General features: G+C 40.0%; 1 protein-coding gene and 1 pseudogene across 2 annotated transcripts in view; one reads left to right on the top strand and one right to left on the bottom strand.

Moving 5' to 3' along the window:
- Window positions 1–20,293, top strand: part of UIMC1 (ubiquitin interaction motif containing 1) — a 111,381-nt gene that overhangs the window by 16,674 nt on the left and 74,414 nt on the right. For both annotated transcript variants that reach the window (XM_053663466.1, XM_037164027.2), the window contains exon 3: window positions 8,643–8,730. In XM_053663466.1, the coding sequence (XP_053519441.1) occupies window positions 8,643–8,730 (88 nt within the window). The remainder of the gene's footprint in view (window positions 1–8,642; window positions 8,731–20,293) is intronic.
- Window positions 11,682–12,198, bottom strand: LOC119062942 (40S ribosomal protein S25-like; annotated as a pseudogene).

The raw sequence follows: 20,293 nt of genomic DNA, 5'->3' as shown, positions 1-20,293 counted from the left end.
CAGTTGTCACTTTGAAGTATTTCATTTGGATACAAGTCTTTGCTTTCCTGCAAATAGGAAAATATACTCTTGTCTGCTATACTGCCCCCCCCCCGCCCCATCATTTAGAGGATCAGTTCTTGAATCTCACAGCATTTGTTTTGCTCTTAGTATCTGCTTACCCCATTAAGAAAGATAGCTTAGATATCAGTATGTACTCTTATTTTTTTATCTTTATCTGAGGGTTTTTTTTATTGCTGGGGATTATGGGGAAGAGAGAAGCAGACAGACAGACATCTATATAAGAGAGAAACATTGATTGGTTTCCTCTTTATGCACTTTGACCAGGGATCAAACCCGCAGCGTAGGTATATGCCTTGACTGGGGATTTAACCGACAATCTTTTGGTGTATGGGATGATGCTCCAACGATGGAGCCACCTGGTCAGGGTGGATTAATCATATTGTTTTTTAAAAAATTGTTGTTCAAGTATAGTTGTCTCCATTCCCTCCCTCCCCCACCTCCCACTCTGATCAGGTATTTTTTTAATCATTTCATTTTATCTCTATTTTTGACTTGATATAAAGCTCATCTTAGTGGTTTGTTTAGGGTTTTTAGTATGCATATTTAGCTTATCACAGTTTACCTTCCAATGATGTTATACTACTTTATGTATAATGTAAACATCTTATGATAGTTTGCTTTTATTACTTCCCCCTGAACTTTGTTACTGTTGTCCTGTATCTTACTTGTACCTGCATTCTAAACCCCATAATACATTGCTATTATTTTAACAGCAATTATTTTAACAGCAATTTTAAGCTGCCTGTTTAAACAGGCAGTTTATCTTTTTCTAATTTTTATTATTTTATTTATTGATTTTTATATAGAGAGAAACATCAGTTTGTTGTACCTCCTATTTATGCATTCCTTGATTGTTGCGTGCGCCCTGTCCAGGGATTGAACGTGCAATCTCACATGTGGGGATGATGCTCTAACCAACTGAGCTACCTGGCCAGGTCTGGGCAGTTTATTTTTTGAAGAGAAGAGAAACAATCTTAATATATTTATGATGTAGTTTCCATTTTTGGTGCTCCTCGTTCCTTTGTGTAACTTCGTATTTATATCTGGTATCATGTAAATCAGGGCAGTCTTATGGGGCTGCCCTGACAAAATACCATAGCTTTAACAGAAATTTATTTTCTCCAACCTGTGGACTAACAGAGGTCCAACAGCAAGGTGCCAGCAGGGGCATTGTTTGCTGAGGATTCCCTCTGAGGGTTGCAGGTAGTGGCTTTCTGACTGCGTGCCCATATGGCTTTTCCTCCCTGTGTGCACTGTGTGTCTCTTCCTGTAGGGGCACTGATCCCATCATGAGGGCCCAGTGTCATGATCTCATCTAATGATCATTACCCCCTAGAGGGGAGGCTCTAAATCCTGTCATATTGGGGGTTAGCACTCCTCATACTTTCTGCAGAGGAGACAGTCCAGACCATAACAGTTTTCCCTGCTGCCTGAAGGTCTACACTTCTTGTGAGTGGGTCTGCTGGTGATGGGTTCTTTCGGCATTAATGCATCTGAAAAATCTTCATTTCATCTTTATGTTTCAGTAAAATTTTTAGTTTGGAATAATTTACCTTTGTAAAACACTGGAATGATACTATTCACTAACTATCTCCTAAGTTCCCCGCTATATAACTATAGTACATTTGTCACAACTAAGACATTAAGTGATGGGGGGAAGTGGAGACAACTGTGCTTAAACAACAATAAAAAAAATGTGAAAAAAAATTAATCAGAAAAAAGATTAAATTTCCTTTTAGAGCAAATAAAATTAAAATAAAAAAGAACTAAGATAGTATAATATATATATATTACTATTAATGAAGCTCTAGACTTTGTTTGGATTTCATCAGTTGTTTTTTCAGTTTTTCCACTACTCCTTTTTTTCTGTTCTAGGATCCAATCTAGGATACCACATTACCTTTAGTAGTCTTTTTTTGGAAGATTTTTGCTGGTTGTAGAATTTTAGGTTGATAACTTTTTTCTTTCATTATTTTGAAAGAATTTGCTCTATTGCTTTCTTGCTTGTATTATTGTGAGCAAGAAATCTAATATAATACATATTTTTTGTCTGGATGATTTTAATGTTTTATTTTTATCTTTGGTTTTAAACAGTTTGGTTATGATGTGTTTTTTATTTATGAGGATTTTTTTTGTGCCTGTGGTTCACAGAAGTTATTGGGTATGTAGATTTTTAGTTTTTATTAAATTTCGAAAATTCTAAGCCATTATTTTGTCAAATATAATTTCTGCCATTGGCCCCCTTCAGGGACTATAGTTACCTGTGTATTGGCTGCTTGAAATAGTCCCACAGTTCACTGATGTTCTCTTTATCTTTGTGGGTGTTGCTTCAGCCTCGTTTCAAGTAATGAATAGGTATGTGGCTGCTGGCTTCCATACGTGACCCCAGAGATTTGGAACATCTCTGTCCCTGAAGACAGTTCTACTGGTTAGCACTGCTCCTTTAAGAGACAACCAGGACTAATGCAGTAGTATCAGGCCATCAGTCTGTTCACCTTGGACATCTTGAGAAATTCAAGGCTCCTTGGCCTCTCTCACTACCTAGCTTCCCATCCCTACATGACTCTGACCTGTCCTCTGGGGGCACTTTTCTAACCTGACTCGGTCGTCCACGCCTACTCTGGAAACAAACGTCTTCTGGAATTCGTGTCACTGGTGGACAAAACCCCTGACGTGCTTGCTCAGCCTCCTCTGAAAGTTCTCATCCTCTTGCTGTCACTGAAAGAAGGCTGTCCTCTTAGGAGGGCACTGCTTCTCCTCGTACCTTCTCAAGCATTGGCTTGTTTCTTCTTTACATCACAGCGCTACTGACCTGGAGTCGGGGTGGATATCCTCTTCCTCCTCGCTGTTGCTTCCAGTCCACTGGGAAGACCTAGTTCAAAGCACAAACCACGTGTTACCCCTGCTACCCACCTCGAAGCAGTCACCTCCTGTCCTCCTGGTTGCCGGTCCCCCACACTTCCCGTCATTCACTGAAAACTTGAACATGTCACTGACTGTCTCTCTCTTCACCACTGCAGCCATCATTCTTGGTGATTTCAGTATCTACAAACTATATTAGACTGAAGCATATGAAGTGGCAGTTTTTATAAGTTTCAGTCTAAGGTATGCTCCATTCCCTATGCTTGCCTCTCAGTTGCTTGGCTAGTCCTATGGATCATACCATCCTGGCCTTTCTCGAGGGGGATCTGAGAGAGAAGCAAGCCTAATGCCCTAAGGCATCCACTGTATGTGATGAGTTAACCTCTCTCTGCTGCATTTAGAGTGTTTGGTACCAGTTCTGTACCCTCCTTGGGAGAAGTAGAACAATCTGTTCATTTTCTATGTTTCATGGTTCTGCTGAGAAGCCCTGGTTGAGCCTGTCAGTAATAACTGTGCCACTTGCAAGATCTCAAGTTCAAAAGTCCATTTCTCTGATCATCACCACCTGCCTTTTCCAACTCACACCCTCTAGCACCCTAACTCCAATAATTTTTCAGCCCCTCCAGGACATCTAATTCCAGACTGTCACCTTTTCCGTCCATTATCCTGTCAGGTCCTCAATTTCCTTCTTGCCTAACTTAAATCTCACAATTACCACATTAACAGTTGCTTTGAAGAGTCCCTCAACTTATTTCTAATCTCTCGTGCTTCCCAGCAAAACCCAGTGTTTGTGAAATCTAGCCCTTCACCTTTTCTGTGTTCCTACCTCCACAGCCCAACAGTGCCCACTGAGTTCGCATCATATTGAAGGCCGCAAACCTCAAGTGGCCTGTCAGTACAGCCTAATGTTTCCATGGCTGGTTTATTCTTGTGCTCTTCCAGAGGCTCTTTCATTAGTTTTTTAGATTCAACTATTGCTAGATGTATTTATTGCCATTTTATTGTTCATAGTTTTGATCTTTTTCTTAAAAAGTCTCTTTAACATTTCATATAGTAATGGTTTGGTGATGATGAACTCCTTTAGTTTTTCCTTGACTGCAGCTCTTTACCTGCTTTGCAATTCTAAATGATAGCTTTGCTGGGTAGAGTAATCTTGGCTTAGGTCTCTGCTTTTTCATGACTTTGAATATTTCTTGCCAATCCCTTCTAGCCTTTTAGAGAAATGAGCTGATAGTCTTATGGGAACTTGCCTGTATGTAATTAACTATTTTTCTCTGGCTGCTTTTAAGATTCTCTCTTTATCTTTAACCTTTGGCATATTAATTATGATGTGTCTTGGGGTGGGCCTTTTTGCATCCATTTTGATTGGGACTCTCTGTGCTTCTTAGATTTGCATGTCTATTCCCTTCACCAAATTAAGAAGTTTTCTTTCACTATTTTTTCAGATAGCTTCCCAATTTCTTGCTCTTTCTCTTCTCCTTCTGGCCCCCCTATGATGCCAATGCTGGAACACTTGAAGTTGTCCCAGGGGCTGCTTATACTGACCTCATTTTGGGGAGGTTCTTTTTTCTTCTTGTCGTTCTTTGTGGTTGTTTTTGCTTCCTTATGTTTCATATCATTGATCTGATTCTCAGCTTCATCCGCTCTACTGTTGTTTCCCTGTAAATTGTTTTTTATTTCAGTTAATGAATCCTTCGTTTTTTTACTGTCTTATTTATGCTTAGTGAGGTTCTCACTAAGTTCCTTGAGCATCCTTATAACCAGTGTTTTGAACTCTGCATGTGATAGATTGCTTATCTTCATTTTATTTAGCTCTTTTTCTGGAGTTTTGATCTGTCTTTTCATTTGGGCCATGTTTCTTTGTCTCCTCATTTTGGCAGCCTCCCTGTGTTTGTTTCTATATATTTCGTAGAGCTGCTTTGACTCCATGTCCTGGTAGTGTGGCCTAATGTAGTAGGTGTCTTGTAGAGTCCAGTGGCACAGCCTCCCCTATCACTCAAGCTGGGTACTTGAGGTGCACCCTTTGTGTGGGCTGAGTACTCCCTCCTCTTGTAGTTGAGCCTTGATTGCTGTTGGCAGGTCAGTGGGAGGGATTTACTTGGCTAGTTCATTGCAAGAATTGGCTGTGACCATTGACCACCAAACTCCATCGTCTATGGAGCATAAGCTGTGCAAGGGCAGGGTGGTGGTGCTCCTCCATGGTCTGTAGCTGTAGCACACCATGGGTGTGCATACTCTGAGGTTTCCCAGGTGGTACAGGCCAAGGTCAGTCCCCTGCCTTGTTTTGCCCCGGGGCCACCCTGTCTGAGCTATAAAGCTGTTTGAGATGGCTGCTACTTGGCCTAGGGATTCCTAGGCCAAGCCAGCCTATGGTTCTAATCTGGTTGCTGCTAGTGCCAGGCCTGAGGCTCTCTGAAGATAGCTGTTGCTTGTTTGAGAGGATTTAGGAAGTTGTGAAACAACTTCACATGGAGACCATCCATTTATATGGAAAAGCAGCTTGGGTCCAGCCATAAGTTGGGTGGGGCAGCGTCTCTGGGGCTCTCCAAGGTGAGTCAAACAGTTTTAGCCAGGTTGATGGAGTCTCAGATATGGCACCAGTCTACTGGCTTTGTGTGGGGAGGGTTTAGAAAAGGGACAGTGGCCTCTGCTCACCTTGATGCCAGGCACTTCAGTTTCTCCCTCTATACCTTTCAAGCTGTTACCCCGGTGCTGGAGCTCAGAGGGAGTGAGTCTTGAGTAGGGGAGACTGTGTGTGGGTTATTTAGGAGGAACTGCTTTGGGCTCCAGCAGTTTCGTCCACCGACTGAATCCCCCCTGGTTTTTGTAGCCAGAAGTTTTGGGGTCTTCTCTTCCTGGCACTGGAATCCTGAGCTGGGGGGCCTGGTGTGGGACTGGGATTCTTCCCCGCTTCCCCCATATCCCTCCTGAATTTTTATTCACCACACGTGGGTGTGGGATGAGCCATTTTTTGGTCTGTTCCCCTCCTAGTAGTCCGGATGGATGTGGTTTCTTTAATTCTGTAGTTGTCAGACTTCTGTTCAACTTGATTTCTGATGGTTCTAAGCGATGGTTGTTCTGTATATTAGTTGTAAGTACAATGTGGTTGTGTGAAGAGGCGAGCTGTGTCTGCCTACACTGCCATCTTTACCGAAGTCCTTCTTTTTAGAATAGTTTTATTACCATTTATCCCTCTTATGTCCTCTTCCACCTTCACCCATGGCCTCCCTCCCACAATCACCACACTGTTGTTCATGTCCATGAGTTCTTTTTTGCTCGATCCCTCCACCCTGTACCCCACCATGAGCTGTCAGCTTGCTGTCTATGAGTCTGTTTCTATTTTGCTTGTTCAGTTTGTTTGTTAGATTCTACACATGAGTAAAGTCATATGGTACTTGTCTTTCTCTGACTGGCTTAATTCACTTTGCATAATGTTTTCCAAGACCATCCATGCTGTTGCAAAAGGTAAAATTTTCTTCTTTTTTTATGGCTGAGTAGAATTCCATTGTGGTAATGTCCCATAGTTGTTTTATGTACTCATCTGCTGATGGACACTTGGGCTGCTTCCAAATCTTGGCTATTGTAAATAACATTGCAAAGAACATAGGGGTCCATATATTCTTTCTAATTAGTGTTCCAGGTTTCTTTGGATGAATTCCCAGAAGTGGAATCTCTGGGTCATAATGAACTTCTCTTATTTAACTAACAGTATAAAGTATAATTCAAAAATAGGCTTTATTAAAAATTAACTACAAAAATTATAGTTAATATACTGTTATAAATAAATGTTTTTTCCAGGTATTTATATACTTTGAATTTTAATAAATAACTAATCTTAAACTATCACATATTATAATTTGGTGCTTTTGCAAATGACTAGTCTGCGGCTTTTACCATGGAAGGCCTGATATCCTGCATGGATGTTCTAGCAATGTCAAATTGCTATAAAAGTTTCCATGTTTATTTTGCTACAGACTAATAACAAGCAGTGTACTGATTGCCACCTGTATATCATACTTTGAGTAGCATTGATTGAGGTTGTTTACAGTCTTACACTAACAAAATATTCTACTCTGAAAATTACTGTACACACATCTTTATGTTAATGTGTGAGCATTTCTTTAGAATAAATTCCTAGCAGCATTGCTGGACAGAGAGCGTGTGTATTTACGATTTTAGTGGTTATTGCCGATTAGCCCTCTAAACCTATTGCATCCACTTTATCCCATCAGTGGTATGTGAGTACCTGTTTCCCACAGTGTTTTGTAAAATATGTTATTTTTACCTAGTGTAGGGAAAAAAAAGTCTATGTAATTGTTTTGATTGGCATATCTAAAGTGAAGTTGTGCATCTTTCCATATTCTTATCAGCCATTGTGTATGTTTTCCTATGAAGTGTCTTATTATGTCATTTCCTATGGGAAGAGGCTAAATATTGGTCTTTTTATTGATTTGTAAGGGCTCTTTGTATATAGTCATGCACTGCTTAACGACACATGCTGAGAGATGTGTTGTTAGGAGATTTTACTGTGTGAATATCATGGAGTGTACTTATACAAACCTAGAAGGTTTAGTTTAGTACACATCTAAGCTATATGGTATAGCCTGTTGCTCCTAGGCCACCAGCTTGTACAGCATGTTACTGTACAAAACAACACAGATTAATCAAATATAAGAGAAAAGGGTTCAATCAAGAGATACATAGTAAGCACAAAATGTGTGAGGTTACTGTTGGTATAACATGGCATACTGTTTTACAGTAAACTTTGTTTAGAAATAAGAACATTCTAAAATAATGATTAAAAGTATATTATAATATATAAACCAGTAAGATAGTCATTTATTATCATTATTATGTATTACGTACTGCACTATACAGTTGTATTTGTTATGCTTTTGTATGATTGGCAGCACAGTAGATATTTACACCAGCATCACCACAAACGTAATGTGTACGATGTTACAATGGCTATGGTGTCATGCGGAGACAGAAATATTTCAGCTTATTATAATCTTTTAAAAAATATTTTATTTATTTTTAGACAGAGGGGAAGGGAGGGAGAAAGGGAAGGAGAGAAACATCAGTGCGGTTGCCTCTTGTGCGCCCCCCCACTGGAGACTAGCCTACAGCCCAGGCATGTGCCCTGACTGGGAATCAAATCAGCAACCCTTTGGTTCGAAGGCTGGCGCTAAATCCACTGAGCCACACCAGCCAGGGCTGTTCAAATATAATCTTAGGAGAGCACTGTAGTATATGTAGTCTATTGTTGATTGAAATGTATTTATGCTATGTGTGACTGTATAAGGAAAATTAACACTTTATCTGACAAATATGTTGCACTTTCCCCAAGTTGTTCTGTTGCTTTTTAAAGTACTGATTTAAAAAATGTATATGCACTGAGTTAAAACATTATTGTTGATTTTTAGACCTTCAATCAAGCCTTTTCTGAACTTGGTTGGGTGCTGTTTGTAGATGGGCCAGTTTTTACATAAGCATGTGGATGACATAATAATGTCAATATACTATACATTTTTATTTTTATATTTATTGGCTCCAGGTCTACTTTTGTGCTGTAAAAGATCTTTTACTGATGTTTTCTGTGAATGTTTACAACCACTGATTCTTCAGATACTCAGTGGCCTCTTAGCTATAGAGGAGATTGAGAGAGTATACTTTTAATGGTAGCCATCCTGATCATATTACTTGTTTTTCAACAGGAACCGAAGGAGGAGAATGGATTGCAGAAAATGACGACTAAACAGTCAAATAGAGGAAGATGTTTGGCTAAAAGAAAAAAAATTGCACGTATGTTTCATTTTTGTGTTGAGAATGGTTTAGAAATTGTAAGTCATAGAATTGATACTAGTTTCTTCATTAGGAAAAGATTTCTCTGAATAAGGATGTATGTGCTTTGTTTATTCTGGATCCCATTAAAATTTTAAGGAGTCACAATTACCTCGATCTTATACAATTGACTTATTAGAGACAGTGTTAAAAATGTGGCCTTCAGACTTAGGCACTCTTGGATTTGAGTCCTTTCTTCAACGCTGAGTGTGTGGACTTCAGGCAAGTCACTGCTTTCAGCTAACCTATGTTTGCTTGTCAATAAAATACAGATAATACACTCACTTAGGAAGTTACTTAGTAGAATGGTAAGGGAACAGCTTTTCTGTGCATCTCCTCTGCTCTCAGCTCCGCACTCTGGTCATCAGATATGCAGGGTCTTTTCCTTACACCCAGCAGCTCTCCAGCTCAGGCAGACACAGACAGACTGGGTGTCCTGCGGTTTAACTGGGTCCCAGTGCCACCTCCTTGATTAGGGCTTAGTCCCACAGGACTGTCCCCAGGCTAAGGGCTTGTTAGTACATCTAGTTCTGAAGGGTTATTCACTGTCATCTTTGTTAGCCAGTTATGTTCCTGACAAGATTTGTTGACAGGTCTTGGATTTTCTGCTAGAGCTTCGTTAATTTCAGTTACTTCTCCTAATAGGGGAGAACAGAATTCACTAGCAGGTTTCACACTTTCTAAAGCACCAAACTTATCTTTTTGTTCATTTTTGTCCCAACTTCAGGGAAACTACAGTAAGCAACAGTTCCCTTGCTCCCTTTGCAAAATTGTTGTTTCCCACCATTTCAGTAACATTTTCTATTGTTACCCATTAATCTTTGTGAATTGACATACTGACAGCAGAACGGGCCTGTGTGTGATGCCTGAATAGTACCCCCTCCCCAGGGCTGAGCGAGCGGTCAGAGTGCTGAGGTGGCCCATTCTTTCAGCATAGCACCACGTTGGCAGGAAGGGGGGTGGGGGTGGAGGGGGCGGGCCCTGTGCAGCTCCTCAGACTGAAGCGAGCTGGCTGGACTGAGTGCAGGGGCTAGTAATTACATTTTTAAAAAAGACTTTATTTGTTTATCTTTAAGAGGGGAAGGGAAGGAGAGAAGGAGAAAAATATCAAATGTATGGTTGCCTCTTGTGCGTCCCCTGCTGGGAACTGGCCTGCAACCCAAGCATGTGCCCTGACTGGGAATCGAACTGTGATCATGTGGTTCGCAGGCCTGCACTCAATCCACTGAGCTACACCAGCCAGGGCTAGTAATTACATTTTTATGTGATGTGAAATGTGCACATATTTCAGTGACCTTTTCAAAGAGATAACTGGTTGAAATTATTAAAATAATTTCAGTCAATTTTCAGTTGACTGAAAATAAACAAGACTTTTCACTGTTAATTTGCATTTTGGTGATTTAATGTATAATTCTCAGCCTTGTAAAATTTACTATAAACAGCTTTGTTGTTAAATCACTGAATTACATCTAAAGGTGGCTATTAATATGGTTGATTTGTCGATGTACTTGTTACTTTCAGATTTGAGATTACCAATAAGAGTTATTTTCTGTCTTTATCAATTGATGGTTAAATGTTTGCCACCACTGCTGGCCTGTTGACAGTTGTTTGGTTAGTAATTCTGGATCTTTGTGGTCAAATTGGATTTTACTTGTTTTTAGTTGTGTTGTGCATTTTCATCCAGTTTGACAACTTCGGTGTTTCACATTTACATTGATGTGATTCTGTTAAAATCTACCATTTTGAAAGCTATTGGCTCCAATTGTTTCTTTTTCCATTCTTGTATTTGTTAAGTATTATTTTATGATTACGTTCAACTTCTGTTGACTTATTTATTATTCATATGTCCTTTAAAAATGTCGAGGCCCTCCCCATTCTGGGAGCACACCTGTGCCTTTCCCTTCCACTGCTCCTTAGAAGCGCATCTCCTAAAGTCTGAAGGAAGGACCCCACAGACATGCACCCCAGGGGGCAGTGGGCGGTGGCAGCTCCTCTCTGACTGAGCCCTGACCCTGTCCTTCGCCAAGGCTCCCTTTTCTCTGACTTCTCGGTGAGCCCGAGGCGCCCTGCCTTGGCTCACTTCTTTCCTGGAATGTTTCTAGAGAGTCAAAGCAGCCCCGCTTAAACTCTTTCCTGGTGCTTCTGTCCTAAGCCCTTTCTTTGTTTCATTGTCCCTGCTTTAATAAACGTACTCTCAGAATTAAAAAAGAAATGTTTAGTGGTTGCCCTAGAGTTTACAATATACATTCAATCACACTTTCAAATACTGTTAATTGCTTCAGGTGTGGTGTAGACTTGTGTAACAGTTTACTCCTAATTACTTTCTACCCTCCTTTGTATTATTTTTGCCATATATGTTATAAATGCACAATGCTTGATATGTTTTTTGCTTTAGATAGTTGTCTTTTAGAGCAATGGAGGTAAAAAATAAAGAATTGCATACTTTGTACCAGTTCAAGGGCTATTTCTTTGTATAAATCTCAGTTCCTGTCCAGTACTGTACTTTTAAAAAAAATATATTTTATTAATTATGCCATTACAGTTGTTCTATTTCCCCCCTGTACTTTTTTCTGTTAGAAGAATTTCTGTTATCGCTTCTTGTAATGTAAATATGTTGCCAATTTTCTATTTCTGTTTGTCTCAGAAAGCCTCTTTTAAAAAAATTAATAATGTTTTATTTGTCAAAATGTACAGCTGGTGGGACCTGTTGTTCATGCATCTTTTTTTTTTAATTTTTAAAAATATTTATTTATCTTTTAGAGGGGAAGGGAAGGAGAGAGGGAGAGAAACATCAATGTATGGTTGCCTCTTGTGAGTCCCCTGCCGGGAACTGGCCTGCAGCCCAGGCATGTGCCCTGACTGGGAATGGAACCGCAATCGTGTGGTTCGCAGGCTCACGCTCAATCCACTGTTCATGCATCTTTATTAGCAGCTGGGGCATCCCCACCTTTGATGTTTCCAATGTAAATTTTTTGAGCTCTGTGCTTTGAATCTAAGTCCTTTACTGAGGAGCTCCTGAGGGGCTCCCCTGGCCCAGGAGCCATGGATCTTTAGTCTCTCAGAGACACCAGCTGCGGGTGTAAGCTTATAGTTGGGAAATTCCTTACAGAGTTTGCCATGTGTTGCTTTGTCAGGCAAGACTAGGTTACTGAGCATGTCCTGAACCTTGCCCCTGGACTACCACTTCTTTCTGGCCTTACCCCCAGACTTGTCCACTGGGTCTCTGTCTTTCATGGCTGACTCCTCAGCATCTATATTCCTTCTTGTCCTTGGGCAGCACAGTGAAACTCCAAGAGCACCTGCTTCCAGAGCTGCCTCAGTAAGATGCTAAACCAAAAAAAAACAAAACAAAACAGGAGAAAGTCTTTACTTCTCTATTTTTATGGTGATTGCTTTATTGAGATATAACGTACATACCATATAATTCATTCATCATACAGTACATTCATCATCTGAAGTGTACAGTGGTTTTTAGTACATTGACAAGTGTGTAGTCATCTCCATAGTCTAATTCTAGAATGTTTTCACCCCTCATTCCACCCAGCCCTAAGCAGGTGCTAAATCTCTTTGGTCTGTCTACATATATTTTCCTGTTATGGACATTCCACGTATCTGGAATCTCATCATAATGTGGTTTTTTTGTTGTTTTTTTTTTTGTGACTGGCTTCCTTCATTTAGCTTAATGTTTTCAGCTGTATCCATGTTTTGGCATGTATCAATACTTCATTTCTTTATTGCTAAGTAATATCCTATTATACTGCTGTACCGCAATTTGTCTGTCCATTTATCATTTGGTGTACATTTGGATTGTTTGTACTATTTGGCTATTATAACTAAAGTTGCTGTGAATATTCAAGTATAAGTGTTTGTGTCGACATAGATTCTTATTCTCTTGGGCATGTACTTAGAGGTAGAATTCCTGGTTCATACGGTAACTCAATATTTAATTACTTCAGAAACTGCCAGACTGTTTTCTTTTTTTTTAAGTTCTTTTTCTCCTATTTATTATCTTTAGAGGGGAAGATTCTATTTATTTATCTTTAGAGGGGAAGGGAAAGGGGGAGAGAAATATCAATGTATGGTTGCCTCTTGTGCGTCCCCTGCTGGAAACTGGCCTGCAACCCAGGCATGTGCCCTGACTGGGACTTGAACTGCTATCCTCTGGTTTGCAGGCCCATGCTCAACCCACTGAGCTACACCAGTCAGGGCGCCAGACTATTTTCTAAAGTGGCCACACCTTTTACATTCCACTAGTACTGCATGAGGGTTCCGATTCCTCCTCATCTCAGCAACACTTCTTTTTTAATGGCCATGTAGTGGGCATGCAATGGTGTTTCACTATGGTTGTGATGTGCACACTTCTATGACTAATGGAATTGAGCATTTTTTCATGTGTCTATTGGTCCTTTGTGTGTCTTCGGAGAAATGTCTATTCAGATCTGTTGCTCATTAAAAAGCATTATTATTATGGTAAAATACACAAAACATAAAATATACTATTTTAACCATTTGAAAATGTGTTTATTATGAAGTGTTGAATTTTGTTAAATGCTTTTTTTGTCCGTTGAGATAATCATGTAGGTTTTGTCTTTTGTTTTCTTGATTTGATGTATTAATTGATTTTCATATGTTAAATCAGCCATGCATTCCTGGGATAAATTCTACTTTCATGAACACAATCAAAGAAGATCTAACTAAACGAAGATTTGATAAATAAATATTTCTTTTTACTCTCTTTTTGCTGGCATGGTTTCAGAGAAGTCAGATGTAATTCTTATCTTTATTTTTCTATAGGTGAGGTTTTTTTCCCTGTGGTTTCTTTCAGAATTTTTTCTTAATGTAGTTTGAAAATGATATACCTAGGTATATGTTTTTGTTTGTTTGTTTTAAATATTTTATTTATTTTATTTTCAGAGAGAGGGGAAGGTAGAAAGGGAGAGGAATGTGTGTGTTTGCCTCTCATGCACCCCCTACTGGGGACCTGGCCTGCAACCCAGGCAGGTGCCCTGACGGAATCAAACTGGCGACCCTTTGCTTTGCTGTCTGGCACTCATTCCCCTGAGCCACACCAACTAGGACATTTTGTTTGTTTGTTTTTGTATTTTTCCTGTTTTGTGTTGTCTGAGCCTCTTGGATCTGTGGTTTAGTATTCGACAGCAACTTGGGGGAAATTCTGAGTCATTGTTTCACATATTTCTTTTGCTGTTTTCATTCTGGTAATTCTATTATGTGTTTATTACTCCTTTTGTAATTGTCCCCAAAGCATTGGGTGGTCTATTTTATTCTTTTTACTCTTTGTTCTCTTCACTTTTTAGTTTTGGAAGTTTCTATTACTATGTCCTTAAAGCTCATATTTTTTCTCAGCTGTGTTCAGTCTACGAATCAAGGTAGTCTTCATTTCTGTTCCAGTGTTTTTGATCTGTAATACTTCTTTTTGGTTCTTTGATAGGATTTCCATCTCTATGTACAGTCCCCATCTGCCCTTGTATGCTCTCTGCTTTATCTGTTAGAGCCCTTAGCATATTAATCATAATCGTTTTAAATTCCCAGTTTGATAATTCCAGCATCTCAGCTGTGCCTATTTCTGATGTTTACTCTGTCTTTTCAAATTGTGTTTTTGTTTTCATTTTAGTATGTCTTGTAATTTTTTCTTGTCGTTTTTTATTGATAGTTGTTCAGTAATGGGTCTGATAGGTCTTCAGTAATGTAGTGTAAAGTGTGGGAGCAGGTAAAACTTTTTTTTAAAAGATTTTATTTAGTTATATTTTTAGATAGGGGGAAGGGAGGGAGAAAGAGAGACAGAAATATCGATGTGTGGTTGCCTCTCAACTGGCCCCCACTGGGGACCTGGCCTGCAACCCAGGCATGGGCCCTGACTGGGAATCAAACTGGTGACCCTCTGGTTCACAGCCCATGCTCAACTCACTAAGCTACACCAGCCAGGGTGGCAGGTAAAACTTCTGATGGTTCTGTGATTAGGTCTATCTTTCAGTGAGCCTGTGCCTCTGGTCTGTCAACATCAAGTGTTTCTCAGTTCCTCCCCTCCCCCTTAGATGGGACAGGATGGCTAGAGTAGATTGGAGTTTGGCATTTCCCTTTTCTCAGGTCAGTTAGTCTGAGACACTTCAAGCGCTGGTTAACTAGTTTCTCTAACGGCAGGCCTTGTGGAAAAGAACAGTACTGGGGCATATTTCAATATAGTTCCTTTTCTCTTCTCTCTGGAATGCTTAAGAGGAGGTTTTCCCCACATTTATTGTAAGAGCCTGATTGAGCTCTTAGAGGTAAAACACAAAAATGTGGGGACCCCCTGTGACTGAATCCCTCTGGAGGTTTTAACTCTTAAACTTGTCCACAGTGAGCCTCCAACAATATTTCACTTGCAGTTTAGGTGTTCATATCCTGGCACTGGTTTATGTGGAGTTTCCACTCTTGAACCCTTGCTCTGACAAGCCATGACTTTGTATTCCCTGTCTGTTTCTCCATCTTGGGGGCATCTGTTTGTCCTGTGTCCATTTCTTTCAGGGATCTAGGAAGAGTTACTGACTTCAGTCTGTTCAGCTTTGTACTTGTCATTAGGACAGAGTGGCAGTTTATAAACTCCTTATGAACCAGAAATTAGTGTGTGGGCCCCATTATATTTTCATTTGGCTTTTACATAATTTATCATTATTATATCTTTATGATTAGCACTTGGATAACTTCTTAGTCTCTTAAGTAAACATGCTATAATTTACTTAACTATTGCCTTTAGGCATTTAAGTCAGTGTTCTTATAGATAAAAGTGTGTCAAACATCTTTTTGTGTATAGCACTTTTCAGTGATTGTTTAGGTTAAATTCCCTGGTATCCCTTTGAGAATGTGCATCTATAAGGGTTTTGACACAATGTCTTATTGCTTTAAAAATGTTTTATAAATTTATACTCTAACTGGCAATATATAGGTATATCAGCTTTATCACAGTTGCAGAGTCATATCGTTTTAGAAAAGAAGGTTCTTAGGAAAAGATTTGGGTGGGAAAATAATTTGTCAGGTTTATTTTTTTATTATATGAAATGTTCTCTTTCAGCCATTCTAAGTACTCATAAATTATACAGATTTCTTTGATATGTACTATCCAGTTTTGTGTTCTGGATTATTAACAGTCTGTTTGCACATCTCATTGGGAGGCGAACTCGAATGTTGGGAGACATTAGTCATTATAAATTATTGACCAGCATAATCATACAAATTGTCTACTGCTCTGTGTTTAGTTTAGCAGAATCATTTGATAAGCTGAGGTGGCCACTTCATTTGGAGATTCTAAGGTTCACACTTGCTGGCATTTTCCTTAAGGGAGATCAGAGACCAGCACCAGTGTCCAGGTACAGAGTATAAATTGCCTGCTCAAGATTATACAACTGAAGTGGCAAAATCAAGATTTAAACCCAAGTTTTCTGGCTCTGGAATTTCCTTCATATGACCTAGAAAACAGAACCACACTGTGTTACTAATTTAAGTTCTTGTTTTTGTTTTATCATTCAAATCTTAGTTTATTTATTTTTTAAGTATTCTTTTTTTAAATGTTTTATTGATTATGCCATTAGAGTTGTCCCATTTCCCCCCTTCATTCCCCTCCACCCTGCACACCTGCTCCCCCCCATTCCCCCCTTTAGTTCATGTCTATGTGTCAAAAGTTCTTTTTTTTTTTTTTTGCAATTCTTTTTTAAAAATATTTTATTTATCTTTAGAGGGGAAGGGAAGGAGAGAGGGAGAGAAATATCAATGTATGGTTGCCTTTCATGTATCCCCTGCCGGGAACCGGCCTGCAACCCAGGCATGTGCCCTGACTGGGAATCGAACCGTGATACTCTGGTTCGCAGGCCCGTACTCAATCCACTGAGCTATACCAGCCAGGGCCTCAAAAGTTCTTTAGATTCTATATTTCCCCTACTATTCTTGTCCTCCCCCATGTCTATTTTCTACCTACTGTCTATGCTACTTAGTCTCTGTACCTTCTCCTCCCACTCCCCTGTTGCTAACCCTCCATGTGATCTCCATTTCTATGGTTTTGCCCCTGATCTAGCTGTCCTCTTAGTTTGCTTTTGTTTAGGTGTGGTTGTTAGTAACTGTGAGTTTGCTGTCCTTTCACTGTTCATCTTTTTTTTCTTAGACAAGTCCTTTGAACATTTCATATAATAAGGGCTTGGTGATGATGAACTCCTTGAATTTGACCTTATCTGAGAAGCACTTCATCTGCTTCTAAATGAAAGCTTTGCTGGATAGAGCAATCTTGGATGTAGGTCTTTGGATTTCATGACTTGGAATACTTCTTTCCAGCCCCTTCTTGCCTGTAAGGTCTCTTTTGAGAAATCAGCTGACAGTCTGATGGGAACTCCTTTGTAGGTGACTGTCCCCTTATTTCTTGCTGCTTCTAGGCTTCTCTCCTTCATTTTCATCTGGACTTATGTAATGGTCCAGATTGCCTTGGTGTGTTCCTTCTTGGGTCCAACTTCTTTGGGACTCTCTGAGCTTCCTGGATTTCCTGGAAGTCTGTTTCCTTTGCCAGATTGGGGAAGTTCTCCTTAATTATTTGTTCAAATAAATTTTCCACTTGTGGCTGTTCCTCTTCCCCTTCTGGTACCCTATAATTTGGACGTTGGAGCGTTTAAAGATGTCCTGGAGGTGCCTAAGCCTCTCCTCATTATTTTGAATTCTTCTTTCTTCATTCTTTCCTGTTTGGTCATTTTTTTCTTCCTTCTGGTCTACTCCCTTGATTTGAGTCCCAGTTTCCTTTCCATTACTATTGGTTTCCTGTGTATTTCCCTTCATTTCAATTAGTTTAGCCTTCATATGTTCCTCTAATTTGTGACTAAAATCAACCAGTTCTGTGAGCATCCTGATCACCAGTGTTTTGAACTATGTGTCTGAAAGTTTGGCTATTTCTTCATTGCTTAGATTTATTGGCTCTGGGGCTCTGAGTTGTTCTGGAGCCACGTTTTGATCTGTTCATGCCTGTTACGTAGGAGAAGCAGAGCCTTAGGTGTTCACCAGGGAGGGGCCACCCAGGTTGCTGGTTTGTAACGCTGTATGTGAGGGCGGGGTCAGAGAGGGACAATGGCTGTCCCCTCTGCTGCGTCCTGCTGCTGGGGCCTGCGCAGTCCCTCTCAGTGCTCACTCCTTCACGGGTTTATTTGAGCGCGAATGTGTGACCACGGTCAGCCCTCAGTGGGTCCGCCTGCTACTCCACACCTGGGATCTGCCCACAACTGCTGGTGCTCCTGGGTCTCGCGCCCTGGTCAGTTCGGTGGATCTTTCCTGCCCCACCCTGCTCTGCTGCTGGCTCTGCCCCTCTTACCGGTTTGGCTGGAAGTTTCGTCGTCAGACTTCCATATAGTTCAATTTTCTGTGGTTTGGCTGCGTCTTTATTGCTAAAATTTTGTTGTTTTTAAACTTGGTTGTGCGAGAAGGTACAGTGTGTCTACCTTTGCCTCCCTCTTGGCGGGAGTCCCTCCATGCATGTAAGTTCTTTGGCATCCCCATTTCCTGTACTGTTCTTAACATCCCCCTGCCTGTTTTGTACCTACTGATTTGTACTTCTTAATTCCTGTACCTTTTCCCCTATTCTCCCCCTTCCAGCTGATAACCCTCCAAATGATCTCCACATTTATGACTCTATTTCTCTTCTGCTTGTTTGCTTAGTTTGTTTTTTTATATTCAGTTTTTGATAGTTGTGAATTTGCTGCCATTTTAATGTTCATAGTTTTGATCTTTTTTTCTTAAATAAGTCCCTTAACATTTCATGTAATAATGCCTTGGTGATGATGAACTCCTTTAGCTTTACCTTATCTGAGAAGCTCTTTATCTGCTCTCTAATTCTCAATGATAGCTTTGCTGGATAGAGTAATCTAGGTTGTAGGTTCTTGCTTTTCATCACTTTGAATACTCCTTGGCAGTCATTCTTTGTCTGCAAAGTTTCTTTTGAGAAATCCACTGATAGTCTTATGGGAACTCCTTTGTAGGTAACTCTCTGTTTCTCTCTTGCTGCTTTTAAGATTCTTTCTTTATCGTTAACCTTTGTCATTTTAATTATGATGTGTCTTGGTGTGGTCATCTTTGAGTCCAACTTGTTTAGGACTCTCTGTGCTTCCTGGATTTGTATTCCTTTGCCAAATTAGGGAAGTTTTCTTTAGTTATTTTTTCAATTAAGTTTTTTATTTCTTGCTTTTCTACTTCTAACATCTCTATGATTTGGATGTTGGTATGTTTGGAGATGTCCCAGAGGCTTCTTAGACTATCCTAGGGTTGTTTTTTTTTTCTTTTTTTCAATTATTTTTTCTTTTTGCTGTTCTGGTTGAATAACTTTCTTATGTTCCAAATCATTGATTTGAATTTTGGTTTCATCCCCTTCATTGTTGGTTCTCTGTAGATTTTTCTTTATCTCATTTAGTGTAACCTTCATTTCTTTCGGGGTGTTTTTTATACTGTTGCCATACTTGAGGAGTTCTTTGAGCATCCTTATCACGAGTGTTTTGAACTCTGCATCTGATAGATTGGGTATCTTTATTTCATTTAATTATTTTTCTGGAGTTTTGTTCTGTTCTTTCATTTGGGCCCTATTTCTTTGTCTCCTCAATTTGGCATCTTCCCCGTGTTTATTTCTGTGTATTATGGTACAGCTGCTTTGATTCCTTGTCCTAGTAGTGTGGCCTACTGTAGAAAAATACACTCGTAAGTTGTATGGGGTGGAGCCTTAAGTAGTCACCAGTGTGGGTGGGGCAACCTGCTTCACTTTGTGGCTCTGTGGGGGGCTTGGAGAGAGGACAGTGCTGCTGCCTGTCTTCTGGAGGTTTGCCTGGCACTCTCCCTTTTTGTAGTCACTTGTCTTACTCCCTCTATGGGGTTGGTACCCTTCCAACTGTTGCCCTGGTGCTGAATCCCAGAGGTGGTGGGTCTGTGTAAGTTCTCTGTCTGTGTGGGCCCTTTAAGCAGAGTCTCCAGAAAATCTGACAGTTTATTCCCTCAACCCCCCTGGTTTTTACAACCAGAAGTTATGGGGATTTATCTTCCTGGTGCTGGAACCCTGGCCTGTGTGGTCTGGATGGGGCTGGAATCTCCTGAAGCATCCCTCCTGATTTTTATCCACCACACATGATTGTAGGACCATTCCTTAAATCCTTGGTTGTCAGACTTTTATACAGCTCATTTTTCTAACGGTTCTGGGTGTTACTTGTTTTGAGGTCTAGTATTAATTTTTTTTGCAGATGTGTGAGGAGACAAAGCGTATTTACCTAAGCCTCCATCCTGACTGGAAGTTTCAATTGTGGTTTCAGTTTGCATTTCTGTAATGATTTGTGACATTGAACATCTTTTCATATGTCTGTTGGCCATAGATATGTCCTCTGTGGATAAGTGTCTTCAAGTCCTCTGCCTATTTTTTAAATTGGATTGTTTGTTTTTGAATGTTGAGTTATATAAGTTCTTTATAAATTTTGGATACTAACCCCTTATTGGATGTGTCATTGGCAAACAGATACTTTCTCTCATT

Source organism: Artibeus jamaicensis, unplaced genomic scaffold, assembly GCF_021234435.1.
Source record: "Artibeus jamaicensis isolate MK-2021 breed Jamaican fruit bat unplaced genomic scaffold, CSHL_Jam_final contig_1085, whole genome shotgun sequence".
Lineage (NCBI taxonomy): Eukaryota > Metazoa > Chordata > Mammalia > Chiroptera > Phyllostomidae > Artibeus > Artibeus jamaicensis.
This window is presented reverse-complemented; position numbering and strand designations above follow the sequence as displayed.